At 40.3% G+C, this 22,400-nt stretch overlaps 1 protein-coding gene across 1 annotated transcript in view; it reads left to right on the top strand.

The window, feature by feature from the left end:
- PREX2 (phosphatidylinositol-3,4,5-trisphosphate dependent Rac exchange factor 2) overlaps window positions 1-22,400 on the top strand; it is a 762,305-nt gene that overhangs the window by 557,886 nt on the left and 182,019 nt on the right. Inside the window, exons 27-31 of the mRNA XM_069731466.1 lie at window positions 2,136-2,230; window positions 6,490-6,572; window positions 7,952-8,042; window positions 10,688-10,816; window positions 19,650-19,691. Of these exons, the coding sequence (XP_069587567.1) occupies window positions 2,136-2,230; window positions 6,490-6,572; window positions 7,952-8,042; window positions 10,688-10,816; window positions 19,650-19,691 (440 nt within the window). The remainder of the gene's footprint in view (window positions 1-2,135; window positions 2,231-6,489; window positions 6,573-7,951; window positions 8,043-10,687; window positions 10,817-19,649; window positions 19,692-22,400) is intronic.

The raw sequence follows: 22,400 nt of genomic DNA, 5'->3' as shown, positions 1-22,400 counted from the left end.
TGTCAGCGTAGTGTCCAGAGACTGGAGGCACTACCAGGAGACAGGCCAGTACACCCGGAGACGTGGAGGGGGCCATAGAGGAGCAACAACCCAGCAGCAGGACCGCTATCTCAGCCTTTGTGCAAAGAGGAGCAGGAGGAGCACTGCCAGAGCCCTGAAAATGGCCTCCAGCTGGCCACAAATGTGGATATGTCTGCAAGAATGGTTAGAAACTGACTCCATAAGGATGGTCTGAATGCCCGAGGTCCACAGTTGGGGGCTGTGCTCACAGCCCAACACCATGCAGGACGCTTGGCATTTGCCACAGAACACCAGGATTGGCAAATTCACCACTGGCACCCTGTGCTTTTCACAGATGAAAGCAGGTTCACACTGAGCACAGGTGACAGATGTGACAGAGTCTCGAGATGCTGTGGAGAGCGATCTGCTGCCTGCAACATCCTTCAGCATGACCGCTTTTGCAGTCGGTCAGTAATGGTGTGGGGAGGCATTTCTTTGGAGGGCCGCACAGCCCTCCATGTGCTCGCCAGAGGTAGCTTGACTGCCATTAGGTAACGAGATGAGATCCTCAGACCCCTTGTGATACCATATTCTGGTGCGGTTGGCCCTGGGTTCCTCCTAATGCAGGACAATGCCAGACCTCTTGTGGCTGAAGTGTGTCAGCAGTTCTTGCAAGATGAAGGCATTGAAGATATGGACTGGCTTGTCCATCCCCCAGACCTGAATCCGACTGAGCACATCTGGGACATCATGTCTCACACCATCCACCAACGTCACATTGCACCACAGACTGTCCAGGAGTTGCCGGATGCTTTAGTCCAGGTCTGGGAGGTGATCCCTCAGGAGACCATCCACCATCTCATCAGGAGTATACCCAAGCATTGTAGGAAGGTCATACAGGCACGTGGAGGCCACACACACTACTGAGCATCATTTCCTTGTCTTGAGGCATTTCCACTGAAGTTGGATCAGCCCGTAACTTCATTTTCCACTTTGATTTTGAGCATCATTCCAACTCCAGACCTTCGTGAGATATTAGTGGTGATTTACGTTGATAATTTTTTGGTTTTATTGTTCTCAACACATTCCACTATGTAATGAATAAAGATTTACAACTGGAATTTTTCATTCATTGATATCTAGGATGTGGGATTTTAGTGTGTGTTCCCTTTATTTTTTTGAGCAGTATAGTTTGAATCCATTTGTAAAGGATTCATATTCCACATGAATTGCATTTCTCTGCTCCTACACCAGAGCTAACTAATGCAAGTGTAAACATGAGCATAAGCCAACATCATTTACAACTAGTGAAAACAAAGCAGTGCCATATGAATATTCTTTCTTTTAGGTAGCTTACTTTTTGTGTCTATAAAATTTACCAGAAGACACATAGTGGTAATACAATGTAAAATTATATAATTTACAAGGGAAACAAGGAATCAGTACTATCTGTGCCTTCATCATTTACAGGAGAAACATGAAGATGGTTTGATATCACTTGCCTAGCACGCTATGGGGCCAGTACTATCTATAGCTACAATATTTACAGAGAAAAAATAAAAGCAGAGTTTTCCTTGCCTGTTTAATTCACCTGGAGAGACATGAAGGCAGTAATATCTGTGCCTGTATCATTTGCCTGGAGAGACATGAATGCGGTACTATCTATAGCTACAATATTTACAGACAAAAAATAAAAGTAGAGTTTTCATTGCCTGTGTTCAGCAGCTATGCTGTGGATACCAGCATGCCCCTCTGAGCTCAGTGACTGGCTATAGCAGTGACGCGCCCTGATGATGTGACGCCACCACGTTAGAAAAAACACCAGGACTAGATCAGCAGCGGAGAGCTGGCGCTGGACCGAGGGAGGGTGAATACATGCTTAGTTTATTCTTTGTATTTTAAACAGTTTTGGGCCCACTTTCCTGAAAGTGGACAACTCCTTTAAGCACAGAAATATTGATACTAGTGATAGTGTCACATGGACAATTACTCTTCAGCAAGTGCGGCAATTTAACGTGTTAAACTTTGCTTTACATGAGTTAAGAAAATATTGCACGTTTCTGGTTTTAACATAACAATTTAATTGCTGAATTGAGTAGACATTATTTTAGATATGTTTTCCATTCATTTTATAGTGATTGCAACAGTAATAGAAACTCCATTGCATCGTTCACAAGTGTCTGCAGCAGCCAGTGTAGTTCTTACCTTCATAGCGATGACATGGATTCTGGTAAACCCACTTTCTTTTTGTTCTATAAATACAAAGACTGATCGTTTAGAAAATTCAAGAACCGGTTTCTATGATATCATTTCTAGATAATCTGCAATTTTACAAATTTAGATCATTCCGGTGATATTTGGGTATTTCATTTCCTGCTCAATAGCTGAAAAGAATTATGTAACAAAAAGGTTTGTATTTTATACCTGTGTCGCGGGGTTAGATTTGCATAAAAGTAAAAGCAGTACCATTTTATAAAGATTCGGACTGTGGCAAAATGATGGTAAGGAAGCCATTTTGATGTATACTTTTTGCTGTGAATCATAGACTCATAGAATGTTAGAATGGGAAGGGACCTCCAGGGTCATCATCATGTCCAACCCCATGCTCAATGCAGGATGAAAGTAGACTCAAAAATATTTTGATTTAAAACATTATTCCGTCACCTCTGCTTTATCAGCACATTATGGCTGGGCTGGCGTCTGACACCCATGTCTAAAATATAGAAAGCAATAAAAAGTACCAAATAATATAAACTACGGTACTTATAAATTGCTCTTAAAGCAAACAAATAATAGAAAATACCCATTTACAAATGTATAATTTTTTATTAGAAATAGGAACACAATAGCAAATAACACACAATTACGGAAAAAAAATCTATTAAAAACACCCCATAAAAATCCAAAAAGGCAGTGTACCAGTGGTAAATCCGACTATGGCAAAATATAGTATACATTTTGAGATTATAACCTATATCAATAATGCAGTAAGGGTATAATAAAAAGTACTTGTCGTGGCTCGGTTTGGTAATTTGATCGTGGAATCTGTTGCTTTCGTAGTTCTTCTGCCTGTTGAACTATTGCTTTTTTCTTCCCTGTCCAAATGCTGATTGTTCCTATTGCCTTTATTCTCCCTTTCCGATATGCAACTTTCCAGGTGTTTTCCACTCTCCCAATTTCTGTTTGCCCTATCACGTTAAGGCTATGTGCCCACGTTCAGGATTGTTCACAGAATTTTCCTGATCAAAACCAGACTCCTTTCGCAGGAAATCCGCTCGTGTTTATTTTGCATTTTTATCGCGTTTTTGCGCCATTTTGCACGTTTTTCTCACTTTTTGGGTTTTTTTTCCAGAGCTTCCCAATGCAATAATAACCACCAAAAAAAGCTAAAAAAAGCTAAAAATCCTGAGCGTGGTCACATAGCCTAAGGATGGGGTTTCATCCATTATCGCTTCACTGCTCTTCTTTGCTGGCTACACTTCAAGGTGAATTTGTGCTAAGTACTTCCAGCCCTTTAGTGAAAGGATTTACCCTGCTAGACTTACACTGCTTATATTCTTGCTGTGTTTGTTTGTCTACCTTCCCAGCAGCTTTTCCTTTTACCACTTTTAGGTTTCTGGGAGGTTATTCTAGTTTTATTTTATTTTTTGGATATCCTTATTGTTCCCTTTCTCCATTTTCATGAATGTGCTTTAAGTTTCTCACCCTGGGTCTTCTTGTCCACCTGCACACCTTCCTCTCCCCATGTTGGCAGTGTGTTGCGGACTCCCTTCTGGTTCCTCGGGAGGCACAAGAAACCTCCCACGGCCTTTTAGGGAGTCAGGTCCAAAATGGTGTTTTTTACTTGTGCAGATTGGGATTAACTAGTTTGTACATGGAGCAGTTGGGTGTAGGTATGACTTCTCTCTATATCTTCGCTCTCTTCCCTCTCTCTTACTCCCTTTACCCGTGTGTGAATGTTGTACAGTACAGACCAAAAGTTTTGACACACCTTCTCATTTAAAGATTTTTCTGTATTTTCATGACTATGAAAATTGTAAATTCACCCTGAAGGCATCAAAACTATGAATTAACACATGGGGAATTATATACTTAACAAAAAAGTGTGAAACAACTGAAAATATGTCTTATTTTCTAGGTTCTTCAAAGTAGCCACCTTTTGCTTTGATGACTGCTTTGCACACTCTTGCCATTCTCATGATGAGCTTCAAGAGGTAGTCACCAGGAATGGTCTTCCAACAATCTTGAAGGAGTTCCCAGAGACGCTTAGCACTTGTTGGCCCTTTTGCCTTCACTCTGCGGTCCAGCTCACCCCAAACCATCTCAATTGGGTTCAGGTCTGGCGACTGTGGAGGCCAGGTCATCTGGTGAAGCAGCCCATCACTCTCCTTATTGGTCAAATAGCCCTTACACAGTCATTGTCCTGTTGAAAAATAAATGATGGTCCAACTAAATGCAAACCAGATGGAATAGCATGCCGCTGCAAGATGCTGTGGTAGCCAAGCTGGTTCAGTATGCCTTCAATTTTGAATATATCCCCAGCAGTGTCACCAGCAAAGCACTCCCACACATCATACCTCCTCCTCCATGCTTCACAGTAGGGACCAGGCATGTAGAGTCCATCCATTCACCTTTTCTGCGTCGCACAAAGACACGCTGGTTGGAATTAAAGATCTCAAATTTGGACTCATCAGACCAAAGCACAGATTTCCACTGGTCTAATGTCCATTCCTTGTGTTTGTTAGCTCAAACAAGTCTCTTCTGCTCTTTGCCTGTCCTTAGCAGTGGTTTCCTAGCGGCTATTTTACCATTAAGGCCTGCTGCACAAAGTCTCCTCTTAACAGTTGTTGTAGGGATGTGTCTGCTGCTAGAGCTCTGTGTGACATTGACCTGGTCTCTATTCTGAGCTGCTGTTAACCTACGATTTCTGAGGCTGGTGACTCAGATAAACTTATCCTCAGAAGCAGAGGTGACTCTTGGTCTTCCTTTCCTGGGGCGGTCCTCATGTGAGCCAGTTTCTTTGTAGTGCTTGATGGTTTTTGCCACTGCACTTGGGGACACTATCAAAGTTTTCCCAATTTTTCGGACTGACTGACTGTCATTTCTTAAAGTAATGATGGCCACTCGTTTTTCTTTACTTTGCTGCTTTTTTCTTGCCATAATACAAATTCTAACAGTCTATTCAGTAGGACTATCAGCTGTGTATCCACCAGACATCTGCACAACACAACTGATGGTCCCAACCCCATTTATAAGGGAAGAAATCCCACTTATTAAACCTGACAGGGCACACCTGTGAAGTGAAAACCATTACCGGTCACAACCTCTTGAAGCTCATCAAGAGAATGCCAAGAGTGTGCAAAGCAGTCATCAAAGCAAAAGGTCGCTACTTTGAAGAACCCAGAATATAAGACATCATTTCAGTTGTTTCACACTTTTTTGTTAAGTATATAATTCCACATGTGTTATTTCATAGTTTTGATGCCTTCAGTGTGAATGTACAATTTTCATAGTCATGAAAATACAGAAAAATCTTTAAATGAGAAGGTGGGTCCAAACTTTTGGTCTGTACTGTACGTGCATAACAGTACTAACCTAAACAGACAAAATACAATTTTTTTACAATCCATGATTATAATAGATGATAGTAGGTATGATAAAATAATTTTCGTAGAGATCATGACTATAATATCAACAGAGGAATGCCTTGAATCAAGACACCAAACAATAATATCAATAATATAAAATGGACTCACTAATTAGGAACTGCCCCCAAAAGGAGTGAAACACAAAAGTAGCAAAATTGCCAAAAGACCCCAGATCAAAGAGAACCATTATAATACCAACCACACATAATTAGTGGACCACTGCCCAGTACCCTTCTATGTGTTTTGTGAATACCTGATGAAACTATACCTGAAACGCACGTTGGGGTACTGGGCAGTGTGAATCATATGGTCCACTAATTTTGGCTAGTGGTGGGTATTGTAATGGTTCTCTTCGATTTGAGATGTTAGACTTTCTTAATTCATACTATATTCTGTCATAATGGGATTTACCACTGATGACACTGCATTTTTGTGCTTTTTATGGGGTGTTTTAAATATATTATATTAAGTAATAGATGGTTATTTTTTTTTTAGTATCTATAAAAACTTAATATGCAAATTGCCTCTTCTGAGAAAAAGAGGACTTATACATTGGTATGCCAGTATTTTCTTATTACTGTAAGTCTTTAGCAGGGCCCTCACTCCTCTCGGTATCTATTTTGAACTGTGATTTCTGTTATGCTGTAATGTCTATGGTCTGTACAAGTCCCCTCTATAATTTGTAAAGCGCTGCGGAATATGTTGGCGCTATATAAATAAAATTATTATTATTATTATTATTATTAGTCTTCATGAGGAAAGCCTGTTAATAAATAAGAATTAAAAAAAATAGAATTGCTGTTATTGGGTTTTTACAGCATCTCAAACTTTTCTACTTTAGGAGATGAGATGCCCTTAAACGTACGGATTTCTCATGAGAAGCAGGACAAATTACACAGCTGCCTAGAACATCTTTTCAGCCAGGTGAGTAATATGGACAGTAACAAATTTATTCTTAGATGGCAATGTTTACATGTGATGAAAAACCATGGCTGAAGCCGCATCACCAATATAAGAAACCGAATGTCACCTACTGTATATTTGGTTCTATTGTGGTTTCTGCCTTGTTTTCTTCAATAAATAAGGAGCTTTAGAGAATGCTCTTAGAAGGCTGAGTTATGGAATCGCATATAAGAAACCAAAAAAGCCCATAGGAAAACATTAAATTAAACTGAATTTGGCAGAATTTTGGATCAATTTGCGTTAAAAAAAAATTGTCTTTTTTTACTTGCAGCATGAAATTATTTTAGACCATTTTCAGCGTCTTGTCTGACAAGTGGGCTTGACCTTTTTGCAAAGGGATGAGGCTTAATAGAGAGTGTACTAGCCCAAGATGTGACAGAACAAGTCAAAAAAACACCAATACTTAACAGCAAATTTCTGGCACAAATTAACCTTATTTATAGTTAATAAATATGACACATTTAAAGGGATGTAGATGTAACAAAGCTAAGACTTCTGGACTGTGTATAACGCCCACACCCCTGATTGACAGCTTTTTGTCTATATTGTGCATTGTCAGCAAGCTACCAAACAATTCTGGGAATAAGGTTAATGAGCTGGACTGCCTGGCTCATGAGATGTAGTCCTGTTTTGATAATCTCCTGCTGATTAAATACTGATTGTATTGAAACTACAATACACATTATAATAAGTGACACATCCCTGTAATCAGGGTCTCCTGCCCTATATTGTTTGACTCTCAGGTAAATAGCAAAACCAGATTCCCTTTAACACTGTCTATTCTAACTTTGCACTGTCTAAAAATTAGACAACATTTGTAAAAATGTATTGTGACCGCTGCTCTAAAATATTATAGTGATCAAAAAGCAATGGAGATATTTAGTGAACCGACCCTTATATGGGTTGTCTATAATCTGGGAATGGCTGGGAAGACGTCCAGCAGAGAGTCCATTATAATCCGGCCAGATAATGGTTGTGACACCGCAGGGAACTACATGAAGAGGGTTCAAATGAATGGTCATCCATCAAATACCTTCCAGAGCTTGGGCTTCTGCTTGTCAGTACCTCTTCACTTTGGACCATTGAGTGAGACCAGAATAGAACACCTCCTTCTTTGACATCTATATGCCATAATAGGGAGAACCCTTTGTCTTTTGGGGGTGAGGTGATTGGGATCAGACCTGGTAATAGCTCTGCAAGATAACTATAAACAATGTTGAAAATATCCATGAATACCAATACGCATTGTAAACCATTAGCATTTCTACATTTTTCCAAATAAACAAGATTATAGTTTTCCTTCCTTATTTGTTTACATTGAAAACCTTGTGTTCTTCTAGGTGGAATCGATAACTAATCTTCTCAGAGGACCGGCTGTGGCCAGAGCATTTGAACAAACAAAATATTTCACACCTGGACGAAGTTTACAAGGTGCCGATACCTACAGTGCATCATTTTGTCTCTTATGAACTAGAAAAAAAAACCATTATTTAATGATTTCCAATTGAAACCTTTCATTATTGTATCCAGTCAATAACACATAAACAGTAAGGGTGAATGGGATATGCATGAATCAACTTTAAAACGATGCTAAATATTTTGCGTCAGGGCCTGGGAGCCTCAAGTTATTCTGGGGAATGTTGGGATTGGTCCAACCATGTGTTACAAGATTGTCCATACATTTGTTTGACAGACTGAAGGAATTGTAGAAACGGACACTCTACAATACTATAGAGTGGGCAATTAATTCTCCGTAGGGGCCATATGAGAGACTGTGATAGTTGTGCAGGACCAAATCAATAGGTTATAATTATTACCATAATACTGCTCAATATTAATATATTAATTATAGTCATTATTCTATATTAATATTATTTATATCACATAATATTGAGCAGAATTAAGTATGCTGACACCCCCCTGCATATGGTATGAGACCACACACCTCCCCCTGTATGCATTATGAGCCCTGACACAGCCCTCATACAATATGAGCCCCCATATAGCCTCCTATGTACATGAGACCCAACATTGTCCTCGCTATACAGCATGAACCCCCACATAGCCCCATAAAGTGACAAGCAAAAGGGTAACAATGTTTTGAACATTTGACTTTCAGGCTCCATATCTCACCATTCACTACTGCTTCAAACGTGAGACTACCATCATTTTATGACAATCATCTTGGCTATCTCATAAATAAATTTGACTTGCAACTATTTAGCATATAATTAGTTATGCATATTCTTATCACATCACTGCATTGTTACTGTTTTGCTTTTAAAAATCTATATTTTAATTTTTAATATTTTGTAATTCTATCTTTGGCTTTCGACACTGCCTGAATATTTCTATACATGCTCTCAATCAGATTCAAGCATGTCTCACCAGAAATCTAATCCCAGGTCACTTTCTCAAAGTTGGTGCATACGGGTCGCCTCACTTGGGTATTTATAGTTTTTTATTGAACTCTACGCACAAGTGTTCAAATGAGTTGAGATCTGGGAACTGTGGGGGCCAATCCAGCACCTCTACTTCATTGTCATTGAACCATTTCTTCACTAATCTTAACTTATACTTCGAGTCGATGTCCTGCTGGAGCACTATGTCATTCTTTTCATACTCAGTACTTGAGTGTATGAACTAACTCGTCTTGTAGGATACTCAGATATAGCTCAGCACTGAGACCACCATCGATCCTGGTCAAGTATCCAAAGCCTTTGGCTGTAAAACAAAATCATATCATCAGGTTCCTCTTGACAGTTCCTTCAATTTCCATCAGAGCCTAGTCTATTGACTTTTATCTCATCGCTCCAAATTACCTAGTCCAATCTTCTACTGTTCACTTTTCATAGTGTTTTACAAACTCAGTCTGACTTTTCTTATGACAATATAGAAGTCGAGGCATCTTTACCTGTTTTCGAGCCACCATTCCAGACTTGTGTAATGTGTTTTGCACGGTGCTTGCATGGACAGGCTCCCACTATTAGGAAGCATGCCAGCCACCTCCTCTGCCGTGTTTGTTGCACCAATACTGATAGACCTTGTAATGTGCCAACTTGTTGTCTCCGATATTTTGCCTGGATGTCCATCTCATTGCTTTTGAATTAATGGATGGACTTCATTTTGTAGTTTTCCAACTGTCATGACACTTACATGATGCAGTTTAGAAATTTTATTGGCTGAGAGACTGCTGTCAATGAGCAGCATGGCTGTTTCTCTTTTCATTGAAAATCTTCTTCCTGGTTGCTCATCGATTCGAACCAGTGACCTTTTTCTCTTGAATCAACATAATAAGACACTGAGCTATTGGGGAAAGTGAGGACAGGTTGTATTTTGTAGTATACCGGAAGAAAACTATTTTTCCACCAACAGGAGCAACACAGTAACAATGCAGTGACATGACAAGAATCTGCATAACTAATCATATGCTAAATAGTTGCAAGTCAAATGTATGAGATAGGCAAGATAATTGTCTATAAAATGATGGCAGTCTCAAATTGGAATCAGTAGTGGATGGTGAGATATGGAGCCTGAAAGTCAAAAGTTCATAACTTTGTTTCCCTTTTGCTCACCACTGTATATATAGTATGAGCCCAAGCATAGCCCCTTATTTACAGTAGGAGCTCATTCATAGCTTTTTCTATATACATTATGAGCCCTTCACAAAGCCTCTTATATACAGAATGAGACTTCGCATGGCCTTCCTATATACAATATAAGCCTCCACACATCCCTCTATAGGCACATGCTCCCCTCACTCCCGCTCCCCTGGCATTTTGCTACGGTTTCCGGTGCACTGACTCTCCACACAGCAGACATGATGTAGTGACGTCATCGCGACTGCTGTCTCAATAGTACACGCTGATTGGTGGGAGAAGGAGTCAGTGAGTCTGTCCTGTCCTGAGGGTGCAGATAGCAGTGATATCGGGACCCAGGGGGAGGACATGGCCCGTTTTCCACTGTTTTCACAGTGCACTTTACTCAGGTCTCATACAGAGTTAAAATGATTAATGATTTCAGCTTAGCTTTCTTGTTTACATGCCGATCACACGTTTGTTTCTTGCATTCTGTAGAATTTCAACAGGAAATGGAACCTAAATTAAGCTGTCCAAAGCGGTTACGACTTCACATTAAACAGGACCCCTGGAATTTGCCCAGTAGTGTTCGCATTCTTGCACAGAACATTAGAAAGTTTGTAGAAGGTGAGTTATCATTCGTAAACTTTTGCTATTTCTTTGACTACAATGAAGTATAAATCAAATCTTTCCCATTAAACAGTGGCACCATTTGGACAGTTCCTAATGTGATGACAGCTGTATTTTGTATATTTTTCTTCTCTTTTGCAATGCTGCGTCCTATATCTTTGTAAGAAATTGGCCAATCTTTCCTTTTTGTCCAATCTCTTTATCTCTGAATTGACTTTCCCCATTGTATCTGTTTTAACTGTCCATCACAGGAAAAAAGTATTTAAGGCCCATTTTAACATGCTAGTGATTGGCCAAATAACTGTTTATAGGTTGGCACTTTCCCGATCATTGCCAGAATAAACATGGTATCAACCAGCTTATAAAAGGGAAAGTGCTCGCTTATTTGGGCAAATCGCTTCTTTTATGCAATTCAAAATTAATGCTGATTAGCCACACATCCTTTTGTGTAAATAGAGAATGTGCTGCCAAGAATGTGCAACTGTATGGGGGCAACTGATCGTAGTTGGCACATGCAGCATATAAACAGAGCTAAACGAGTGCCAATGGCATGCCAGATTGCTGACGAGCACTCGATATGGGTAATCATTATCGGACCATTTAAAAGGACTTTTATGGTTCACACAGGTGGGTAAATTGCCACAACGAATGATGATGTTCATATTTCTCAGCACTCGTTCATTTAATGTTTAGTGGCAATGGTTGGGAGGCCTATGCAAGAACAATGAATTGCATGATCGTTTCTAACACACTCTTTATATTGTTGTCTATACTGGGCAAAGTACTACTGATAAACAACAATTTTTATGTCTACATAAAGTATGTAAACGCTAGCAAAAATCATTTTTTTGTTCAGTGCTCCTTTCATCACAGGGCCTATTTACACCGTTAATGATCAGGCACAAACATTTATTTGGGCCACCAAGGTACCGTACATTTCACTGTTGACTTAAAGAGGACCTTTCATCAAATGTTTCATGTTGAACTGGACACATCTAATATGTGGCTGCAGAGCAAAATGCAAAAAATACAATGTTTTTTTTTGTTGTGGGAGAAATGTTTCTTTTTTTGAATTTTATCTCTCCAATGCAGAGGTATTACATTATTTGGAATTGGCACCTAAACATTAATTTTCAGGTCCCCCGTGATCCCAGAACCACCAGCAGTTGTGTCTGAATATATAAATTCCCTGCCTAACAGTCCCTGTATTACATCACACACATACACAGACATTTAGAAAGAGTACCGTATTTCTAAAGTTCGTTTATGATATGAAAATGAGGGCTTTGATTAGTCAAGGTGGCATTAGTGTTCTCAGACTAGTCAGTCCACTTAGATGTTATCATGCCACTGTGGTCTTGATAACATAACTTACAAGCGTCTGTGTCATCGCCAGCGCTATACTTACCTCAAGCATGCGTGCGGCACCTTTCACTCTCATGATTGATCCTTTGAAGCTGGGTGTACGCTAGAAATGAGCGAATATGTTAAGAAAACGATCGCCAAACATAAATTTGGCACGAATATGGTACATTCAGATTCGTGACTGGTAACACAAGCATTTTTCTTAAAATCGGAAAAAGTTGTTAACATTCGGTGAAAGATAGAATAAATGCTAGTAATTCATGTGTCGCCTTCAGTAAAATCACAGCGTGACAGGTTAGAATAGAATAGATAGATTAGATACATACACATAGACATACAGATGTCAGTGACACATATATATATATTACATACATAGATAGAAGAAAAAACGGCAATTTAGCAGCCGCAGTAGGGTAAAATCATAGCAGAAGCCGACAGGATAGAAGAGATGGATTACACACTGTACAAATAGAATTGGTAGATATATAGATGTCAGTGACAAATACTATTGGCACAGTGTGTGTGCAACTTACTGTAAATGTATTTAATTAATAAAAGTTTATTTTTCTGAAAAAAATGGCGTGGGCTTCCGCATAATTTTCGTAACCAGCAGAGGGAAAGCTGATGGCTGGGGGGCCGATGTTTATAGCCTGGGAAGGGGGTAATACCAATGGAGCTTCCCAGGCTATTAATATCAGCTCACAACTGTATACCGTACTTAGCCTTTACTGGCTATTAAAATGGAGGACCTAAAGTAAAATTACGTAGGGTCCCCCTATAATTAACAACCCGCAAAGGCTATGCAGACAGCTGCTGGCTGATATTAAAAGCCTAGGAAGGGGCCATGGATACTCCCCCTGGCTAAAAGCAACAGCTCTTAGCCACCCCAGAAAAAGCACATCTCTTAGATGCGCCAATTCTGCAACTTAGCCTCTCTCTTCCCACTTCCATTTTATTTAAAAATAACAAACACAGTTACACTCACCAAACGCCTATTCCACCAGAGCCCTCGATCTTCTGTATTAAAACTAAAATAAAAAACAACAATATACCATACCTGTTTGTTGTTCTGTCCCACACTGTAATCCATGTCTTGGGGATAAACAGGTTTCAACCTGGACGGTGCCAAGATGCGACCATCCAGGCTGAAAACTTTCTCACAGTGCTAGCGGGGATCTCACTGAGGGAGGTGACCGCAGTTCAACCCAGCTGGAAACGGAGCCTCAGTGATGTCACTGCTAGTCACTGAGGCTGCGCTCGCAGCAGCTCATTCACCAGTGGTTCTCAGCCTGGATGGTTGCATCTTTGCACTGTCCAGGTTGAAAACTTTCTCTTATAGGTGCACCTATTCTGGTGCTCTGCCTGGCTCTTCCCACTTGCCCTATAGTGGTGGCAAGTGGGGTTCATATTTGTGGGGTTGATGTCTCCTTTGTATTGTCAGTTGACATCAACCCCCGAGTTTAGTAATGGAGAGGCATCAATATGACTCCTAACCATTATTAATCCTACAGTTACATGGTAAAGACACAGCCAGAATAAAGTCCTTTAATTGAAAAAATGACACAGACACTTTTAATAATCTTAATTAAAACATACTTATGACCTTGCCTAATTCCATTGAAGCCCTCGTTCTCCTGTAATAAAACTAAAATAAAAAATCAACAATATACCATGTTAGGGCTAGCGGAACTCACCGAGTAAATAGATAAAGTTATTGGTGCGTTTGCAGCCCGGGGTCCACCGTGCAGGAGGAACCTGCTGCTAGCAAATGGCACTATATGGCGGTATAAGTGAACTCTGTTACTTCACAGAGTCGCCAACAAAAGAAAGCACTGTGCCCTGTTAGACTCACAGGAGTACACAGCTAACTGCTGAGTTGATAGCAGTCAGAGGTCTTGCACACAAACAAACTCCTCACCGGAGGTGCCGATATACTAGGGGCTTATTTCAGCCGGGGCTCTAAATACATACACACAAGACCACACTGGCGCAAAGCACATAACATAGATTGATACTAGCACATGGCCATGTGGTCATGCAAACCTTTTATAGCTGCAGCAACTTCAGGACCTTCCCAGAAGGACCAATGGGAGGCTGCCACAGAACTTGAGCAACTTCAGGACCCTCCTAGAGGACCAATGGGAGTTGCTGCAGTACCTGAGCATGTGACCCTTGATCTCCAATGAGAGATCTTACCCTGGGCATGCCCAGAAGGGAAAAAGTAGGACTTAGTCCCAAAGACGTGAAAGAAAACACCGTGTGCACAGCTACAAACTGGTGCTAAGACTTAGGTTCCCAAACCATCAGTATATATAGCAAGAAAGTCTAGCACTCAACTTCAGTAACCGTAGAAACGATTTATTAGTAGCACTAGAAACGTTTCAGTCCCTTGGGACTTTCATCAGTCACTACAATATCATAACAAAAAATGAAATCAAAAGTACATCCAGTACAAAAATAACTAAAGTATATACAAAGAAATACAAACAAAAATAAAGATAAACAGACAAGGTTAACATGAAGCAGGTCAAATTAAGAAATCATATACTTCACTTATAACTAAAAGGCAGAGGAAGCGGTAGCAAACAGCCAGGCTAAGTGTCAATATAGTGAAAGAACGTGACTCCGCCAGCGGACGAGACGAAGAAAGTTGAAAAAAGTTGAAAAAACCAGGAAAGAACAGGACACACGTACCGTGCCTATGAAGGCCGATAGGGCCAGGGTGATGGAGCAGAGAAAAATATACCTATATATTGCGCCTAATATAAAAGGGAACAGAGAAGTATATGAGTGACAATACATCAAATGGGATGGTGTAGAGACGAGATACCACCTAGATACTCACATAGGTAGGATACCCCTACTAGCGCTAATGGGGGAGATAGTGAGAGCTGTAGAAAAGACATACAGGATGACATTAGATCAGTACCAAGATGGAAAATGCCCATGTGGGTAAAAGGGGCGAGACTCAAACCAGTACCTGGAGAGCAAGGCTGATACGGTGGGGAGTGGCCACCTAACGGGTAAAATACCCGCAAGCTGTGGGAGAGAAAGGGGGGAGAGGACGTTAGCATCGGCTGAGGAGTGGGGTTCCCCTAGGTAAAAAAAGGATGACATTACCTGAGAATACTGGACAGAGGGGAAAAAGTTTCTAGTGCTACTAATAAATCGTTTCTACGGTTACTGAAGTTGAGTGCTAGACTTTCTTGCTATATTTAGTCCCAAAGACATCTGCTCACTGCTGACCAGTACTGGCTACAATGGCAGAAGCTGAAAAGGTAGCAGTAACCCTTTGCACAGTACCAGACTGAGCGAGACACTGAGACCGATGCCTCTGCTGAGCAGACTCCACTGCGGCAGGAGAAGAATGGGAGACCGCAGCGGAGATGGCTCGAGATTCCCCCTGTGTAGAGGTGGGAACTCGACCCCTAACATACCATACCTGTTTGTCGTTCTGTCCCACGCCGTAATCCATGCCTGGGGGACTAATAGTTTTCAACCTGGACGTTGTCAAGATGCGACCATCCAGGCTGAGAAGCAATGGTGAATGAACTGCTGTGAGCACAGCCTCAGTGACTAGCGATGATGTCATCGAGGTTAACTCCGGTCACTGAGGCTGCTTTCCCAGCAGGGCTGAACTGCCATGACCTCAGTAACATAGGAAAAAGTCAGTAATAATGTCATCGCAGTTCAATCTCAGTGACTTCACCGCAGATCACGGTGAGAAATTCTCACGGGGATCTGCTGTGAAGCCACTGTGCTTGAACTGCGGTGAACTCAGTGACTTTTTTCCACGATGCTAGCGTGGATCTCTCCGAGGTCACAGCAGTTCAGCCAGGCTGGGAACAGGAGAACGAGGGCTTCAATGGAATTAGACGAGGTCATAAGTATGGTTTAATTAAGATTATTAAAAGAGTCGGTGTCATTTTTTCAATTAAATGTCTTTATTCTGGCTGTGTCTTTATTTACCATGCAACTATAGAATTAGTAATGGATAGGTGTCTTATAGACACTTCTCCATTAGTAATCCGTGGGATTGATGTAACCTGACAATACAAAGGTAACATCAACCCCACAAATATGAACCATACTTGCCACCGCTGCAGGGCAAGTGGGAAGAAGCAGACAAAGCGCCAGAATTGGCGCATCCAATAGATGTGCCTTTTCTGGGTAGCTGAGGGCTGCTATTTTTAGGCTGGGGGGGCTATATCCATGGCTCCTTACAAGCCTGAGAATACCAGCCTTCAGTTGTTTGATTTAGCAAGGCTGTTTTTTTTTTTAAATGGGGGGACCCATGCTGTTTGTTTAATTATATATTTAAATAATTAAAAATACGGCATGGGGACCCTTCTATTCTTGATTACCGACCTTGCTGAAGCTGACAGCTGAGGGTTGCAGCCCCTAGCTGTGAGTTTTGCGTGGCTGGTTATCAAAAATACAAGGGAACTTACGCCGGGTTTTTATGTACAGCACAGGAGCGGCTGATGAACACTCCCATCCGCCGATCCTGCTCTCACTGTTATTAGCGGCAGCAGGTGTCGGATGATGGGAGCAGTTGTCCCATCAGCTGACACCAGTGACCGGAGGTAAACGTTATACCTCCAATCACAGCTGAGCATGGGAACTGCGGCTCTCTGACTGGCGGGGATGATTTCACCTCCAATCAGAAGCAATATGCCGGTGTTTCCCATGCTATCACACAGCTTGGAAAACACAGACGTTTGTGCTGTGTATGTTCGGCTACATTCATCGATGATTAAATCGGCGAATATTGAAAATTCGGCGATCATGAGCCGAACCGAACATTGAAATTTTGGCTCATCTCTAGTGTACACGTCCCGGCTTCAGAGAGGCGCACTGCCCATGGTCGGAAGTCTCTTCACACAGCATCTCTCTCTTTCTGTTTCTTTCTGTCTGTCTCTCTTTGTCGCTCTGTGTATCCCTCTCTATTTGTCTGTGTCTGTCTCTCTGTCTATGTACATGACTCTGTCCATGTTTCTCTCTCTTTCTCTCTCTGTCTCTTTGTCTGTCTCTGTGTCTGTCTGTGTATCTCTCTCTGTATGTGTCTGTGTCTGTCTCTGTTTCTCTCTGTCTCTGTCTATATTGTCTGTGTCTGTTTCTCTGTCTGTGTGTCTCTGTCTCGCTCTCTGTCACTCTATGTCTGTCTCTGTCTGTCTCTTTCTCTTTGTCCCTGCCACAGCTGCACAGAGTACATCAGTGACCCCACTACAGCAGCACAGAGTATGTTAGCGACCCATGATACAGCAACACGGAGTGCCAGCAACTCCACAACAGCAGCACAGAATATGTCAGCGACCCATGTCTGAGACAGACGGAGACAGACAGAGACACACACACACACATAAAGACAGACAGAGAGAGACAGACACAGAGAGACACACAGAGAGAGGCATACAGACAGATACGCAGACAGAGAGAAACAAAGAGAGACAGAGAGAGAGAGACAAAGAGAGACAGACAGAGAAAGAGATTCTGTGGCCTGGGTCGCTGACCATACTCTGTGCTGCTGTGGCAGGGTCTATGGAAGGGGCTGTGTCTGTATTAGTGGTTGATCTAGAAGAGAGAGAGAGACACAGTCTATCTGTCTCGCGGACTTTATGATGAGGAACATGTTTGTGCTTCGGGGCGGTTTGTGGGCAATTCTCTCCTTGGTCTTTCCTTGGTTTCTTTGGCCTAGAGCACCAAGATAAGACTCTGCCTACTGTCCTGCCCCGGAGCACGGGCATAACATTAACTGAAAACTTTTATCACTGACTACACAAGAACCACAAGAAGGATTCCGTCACCCCAAGTATAATTTTCATCAGTGTAACAACTCCAACATGACAGTGTCTGTAGGTTTTTTTTAACATAATCTTGCTGACAAGTTCACTTTAAATATGTGTCTACCTGGGGTGTACACATATTTAAAAGGCATCTATTCAGGATCCAAAAGAGGTGGCTCTTCTTGGTGAGTGGAGCCAATTGAACCAGGTTACAAAAAAAGAGCCCTACTGCACATCAGTATTGTTTGTCAACACATTTCTCACACTGAGCCTGTTCTAAGCTACGGCGGTGCCGTGTTTTGCTACCTGGTTCTGATTGGTCACCATCAGAAAGGGGAAGAAGTACACGCTCCCAAAGAAATCTCTCTGTTAATGCCCACTCAGACTTTTAAAAAAGTAACTGTTTAGGTGCCGAATATTTTGATTTCTAATATCTCTGCAACACAGAGACAAAATAAAAAAAAAAGCATTCCTTCTGGTCTGCAAACAATATGTTATTTTGTGAACAGTTCCACATGAATAATTTGGTGAAATATCCTCCTTAAAAAGGTAATGAAGTTAGGCACATAACTGAGACTTTAGATGGAGAGACCAGGGAAGGACAACTCTTGCCTCCATTTCTTTCATTCTGAAAAAATGCAAGCAATTTTTCCAATTTCCATTTGACCTCAAAGACTGTGAGTCTTACTAGGCATTTACACATTTATGTAATTAAAAACGAATGGTAATTCAAAAGAATCTTTTATAATCCATAAAGTTATGCATTTGTAGCATTCATGGCAAGAATACTAAGTGCCATAATGGCCATTTGTCAATGGAATAAAGTCCCATCATGTTTCGCTTTCAAACCTTGAGGGCTTTGTCATGGCTCGTTCTGAAGGTTCATTGTTGTGAAATACAGAATATTTGCTTTATATGAAGAATGAGATTTCATTGCTGGATGCAACCGTATAACACTAGAGTAATTCCAAGAAGAATGCCGTGTCAGCACTTACTGTAATGCATTTTGGTAGTAAGGAAATGATTCTTTAGAAGATTTATGAGTATGTTTATTTTACCGAAATCCAAGGGAGATTAAAGCAACAGTTATCTACTTTCCGCTGTCTCATTTTAGCTGATTTCCCACAGCTCTAGATCTCAAATTGGAAAAAAATGCCCTGAACCATTAAAAAGTTGCTTTTGATTAGCCTGTCATTAAAGGGTATCTAGCTGATTCTGTCATCTAATTTGCATGAGATTCAACAAATGTGCAAGAAGTTTACAGAGGTTACAATCTTGAATGTTGATGAGAAACATAACTGCTTGATGAATAAATACACCAAGGAGAACTGTAGAAAATACAGGGGTAAGATAAAATTCGTCCAAAAGAGCCGATTTTTTCGATTTGGACAACCATTGTTTGAACATTTTATGGAATGGCCGACATAAGACAGAACATGAGATTTGCCAGATTGTAACATTTTGGCTGAAACTACTTGCATTTGTCTTGGCCGAACTCACCTCGATGATCTTCCACTTTGCAGAACATTAGTTTATTTTATTTTTTTTAAATTGGCTTCCCGACTGGCCGGTGTTACCTCTTTTGTTGCTGGTGGGATTGTTCACACTAACAATCCCACGATTAACTAATCTGATGCAAGGGCTTGCTTGACTTAACAACTGTCATTTATTCATTTTAGAGGTAGAGACGCGGATACTATTGGCCCTCCTGGAATATACAGGTAAGAATAATGGCGGCTTTTATGATGTAATTTCCATCAGTAATCTCTAAGTTGAAGCTATGCATATTTATATAAAAAAAACATTAAATAACGTTACGGAAGTCTTCACTTTTTTAGGTTTTTAAAGGATTTATATTGATATTTGAAATGGCTTTAAGCCACTGTCGTTTATTCAAAGAAGCATGAAAGTGTATCAAGAGATAAAGTAATGTGAAGATCAGAGAACTAATTAGAACTAATGAATCCCATGAGGAAATGAGTGAGATGTAGGTAGAAATATGACTTTCATAGATTTTTACATGGTAATATAATATATTATACTTGCTATATCAGTGATATTTACCAAAGTGACATTTAAATATACAGTACCGTATAAACCACAGAGAACAGCAGTGTAAATTGGCAATAAAAACAGATTTTCTTCAACATAATTAAAAAATATGCAAATAACTAGTATAATCAAGGTGACTGCTAACCAAGCAGGGATGGCCAACACAAATGTGGAGTACAGAGTGGTAAAAGTTCATACAAAGTCTAGTACAAGTAAGGCCAGTAGTACACAAATAGTTATGTCCCTGTAGAATTCCATGTCTGGCAGTGAATAAATAAATTAGAAGATAGCACTTACATGGATGAAACACTGGTGTGTGTGGCGTCCCCGCTGCCCCAACGCACGTTTTCACTTCTTTGTATATACAGTACTGGTCAAAGGTTTGGACACACATGTTCATCCAGTGGTTTTCCTTGTTCTTTTTGGAATGTGCACATTAGAGAATCAGACTAAAGGCAGCAAAACCACAAAGGACACATATGGAAATAAGCAGTTAAGAAACTCGTGGAATATGTGCTAAACCTTCTAAAGTACCCCCCTTTTCTTTGACAGCTTTACACCCCCTAACAATTCAAAAAAGTAAAATGTAATAAAATAATTGTTTTACAGTATCACACTTTTTATGGTTGAAGGTAGACATAAGTATGAGTTCAACACATACCCTAACATGTTGATGCAGAAGAAGGCAAAAACCACATGAGTCAGATGCTAATTGCCCCATATTAGGGGAAAAATTCCTTCTGAAGTCAACATACGGCAATCAGACTAGTTCTCTGGATCAACATCCCATAACAGAATCTAGTACCCAGAACCTGTAATATTATGTTTTTCAAGAAAGGTGACCAGGCCCTCTTTGAATCTTTTTAGTGAAGCATCCATTCCAGCATCATGTGGCATGGGGCTCCATTATTTCACTGCTCTTACAATAAATAATATGTCTGTGATAAATACAAATATCTAGACAGCACAAATAAAAACAGTAATCCATTAAAAATTAAGGAATGCAAGAGAAGATTTAGGGTTAGTTCGCACAGGGCGTTTTTGCTGCATTTTTTTGCTGCTTTTTTATGCTAATTTTCAGCTGCTTTTTACAGTACCAGCAAAGCCTATGAGATTTCAGAAATCTCATGCACACACATTGTTTTTTTGTTTGATCAGTATTTTGTGCTTTGCTGCATTTTTTGGACATAGAGAATGTCACTTCTTTCAGCGTTTTTGCTGCGTTTTTTCACCCGTTGATTTGAATGAGTGTTGAAAAAAACGCAGCAAAAACGCAGGTATCATTATTTGCTGTGTTTTTGCTGCTGAAGATCCAAGGACATTAGCATGGACAAGAGAAAAAAAATGCACCCAAAAAATGCACCAAAAACGTACCAAATACGCAACAAAAAACTCACCAAAAACGCACCTAACCCTGCGTTTTTGATGCAGCTTCTTTCCTGCCAAGAAGATCAGGTTTTGCTGCAGAAAAAAAAAAGCAACAAAAGCGCCCTGTGTGAACTTACCCTAAAACACTGACGCGTTTCTAATGTGTTAAATGCCCTTATTCATAGTGTATCGAACGAATAAGGAGATTCTCGTTTTAAGTTGGATGGAACCAATTACACACGATATTAAAAAAAAGTATATTCAACCAATAAGTGAAAAACACTGTATCTATATACAAACATTAATCAAATTTGAATCAAAAGCAATATATACAGTATATATAGAATAAATAATTTTTTATATTCATGCTCTGTGGATATTTTGTGTCAAGAGTTAATATATCCAAATTGCTTCACTTAAAGTGAGGCGTTTCTGTCAGCTGCCTCTTTTGATAGGACATGCAACTCACCGCATGCCATAAAATCTTAAATATGTAGTGTTACCATTGTGTATGGTGACAAAATGCATCACAGCACCAGAGTAGGATCCTTTTTATATATATTGGCAAGATGTTCCAAAATATGTTGTTTCAATTTTCTAAATGTGGAACCTATATAACGCACTGTGCATAGATTAAATTCTACACAATACAATACATAATGTGTATTGCAATGAATCCCTTGATTCTAATGGATAATATGTTGGATTCCAAATTTTAATTAACACATCACTGTCTGTGACACGACCTATGTTTTCATTTTCTGCTTGTAATTGGATGTTGATGCCAAAATTCTCAGAGTTTGAGTCATCAGACCACAGTACAGATTTCCAATAAACTAATGTCTTGTCCTTGTGGTGTTTGGCCCAAACAAGTCTATTCTTCTTGTTTGTGGTCCCCAATAGTGGCTCCTTTGCATCAGTTTGGCCATGAAGGTCTGCTTTTCATTCATTCATTCTCTCATCTGGAGAGTTGATGTTGAGATACAGGTCCTTCTCAAAAAATTAGCATA

The sequence above is a fragment of the Ranitomeya imitator genome, chromosome 6, assembly GCF_032444005.1.
Source record: "Ranitomeya imitator isolate aRanImi1 chromosome 6, aRanImi1.pri, whole genome shotgun sequence".
NCBI classification, from domain to species: Eukaryota; Metazoa; Chordata; class Amphibia; order Anura; family Dendrobatidae; genus Ranitomeya; species Ranitomeya imitator.
Note: the sequence above shows the minus strand (reverse complement) of the source record. Positions and strands in the feature narration are given on the sequence as shown.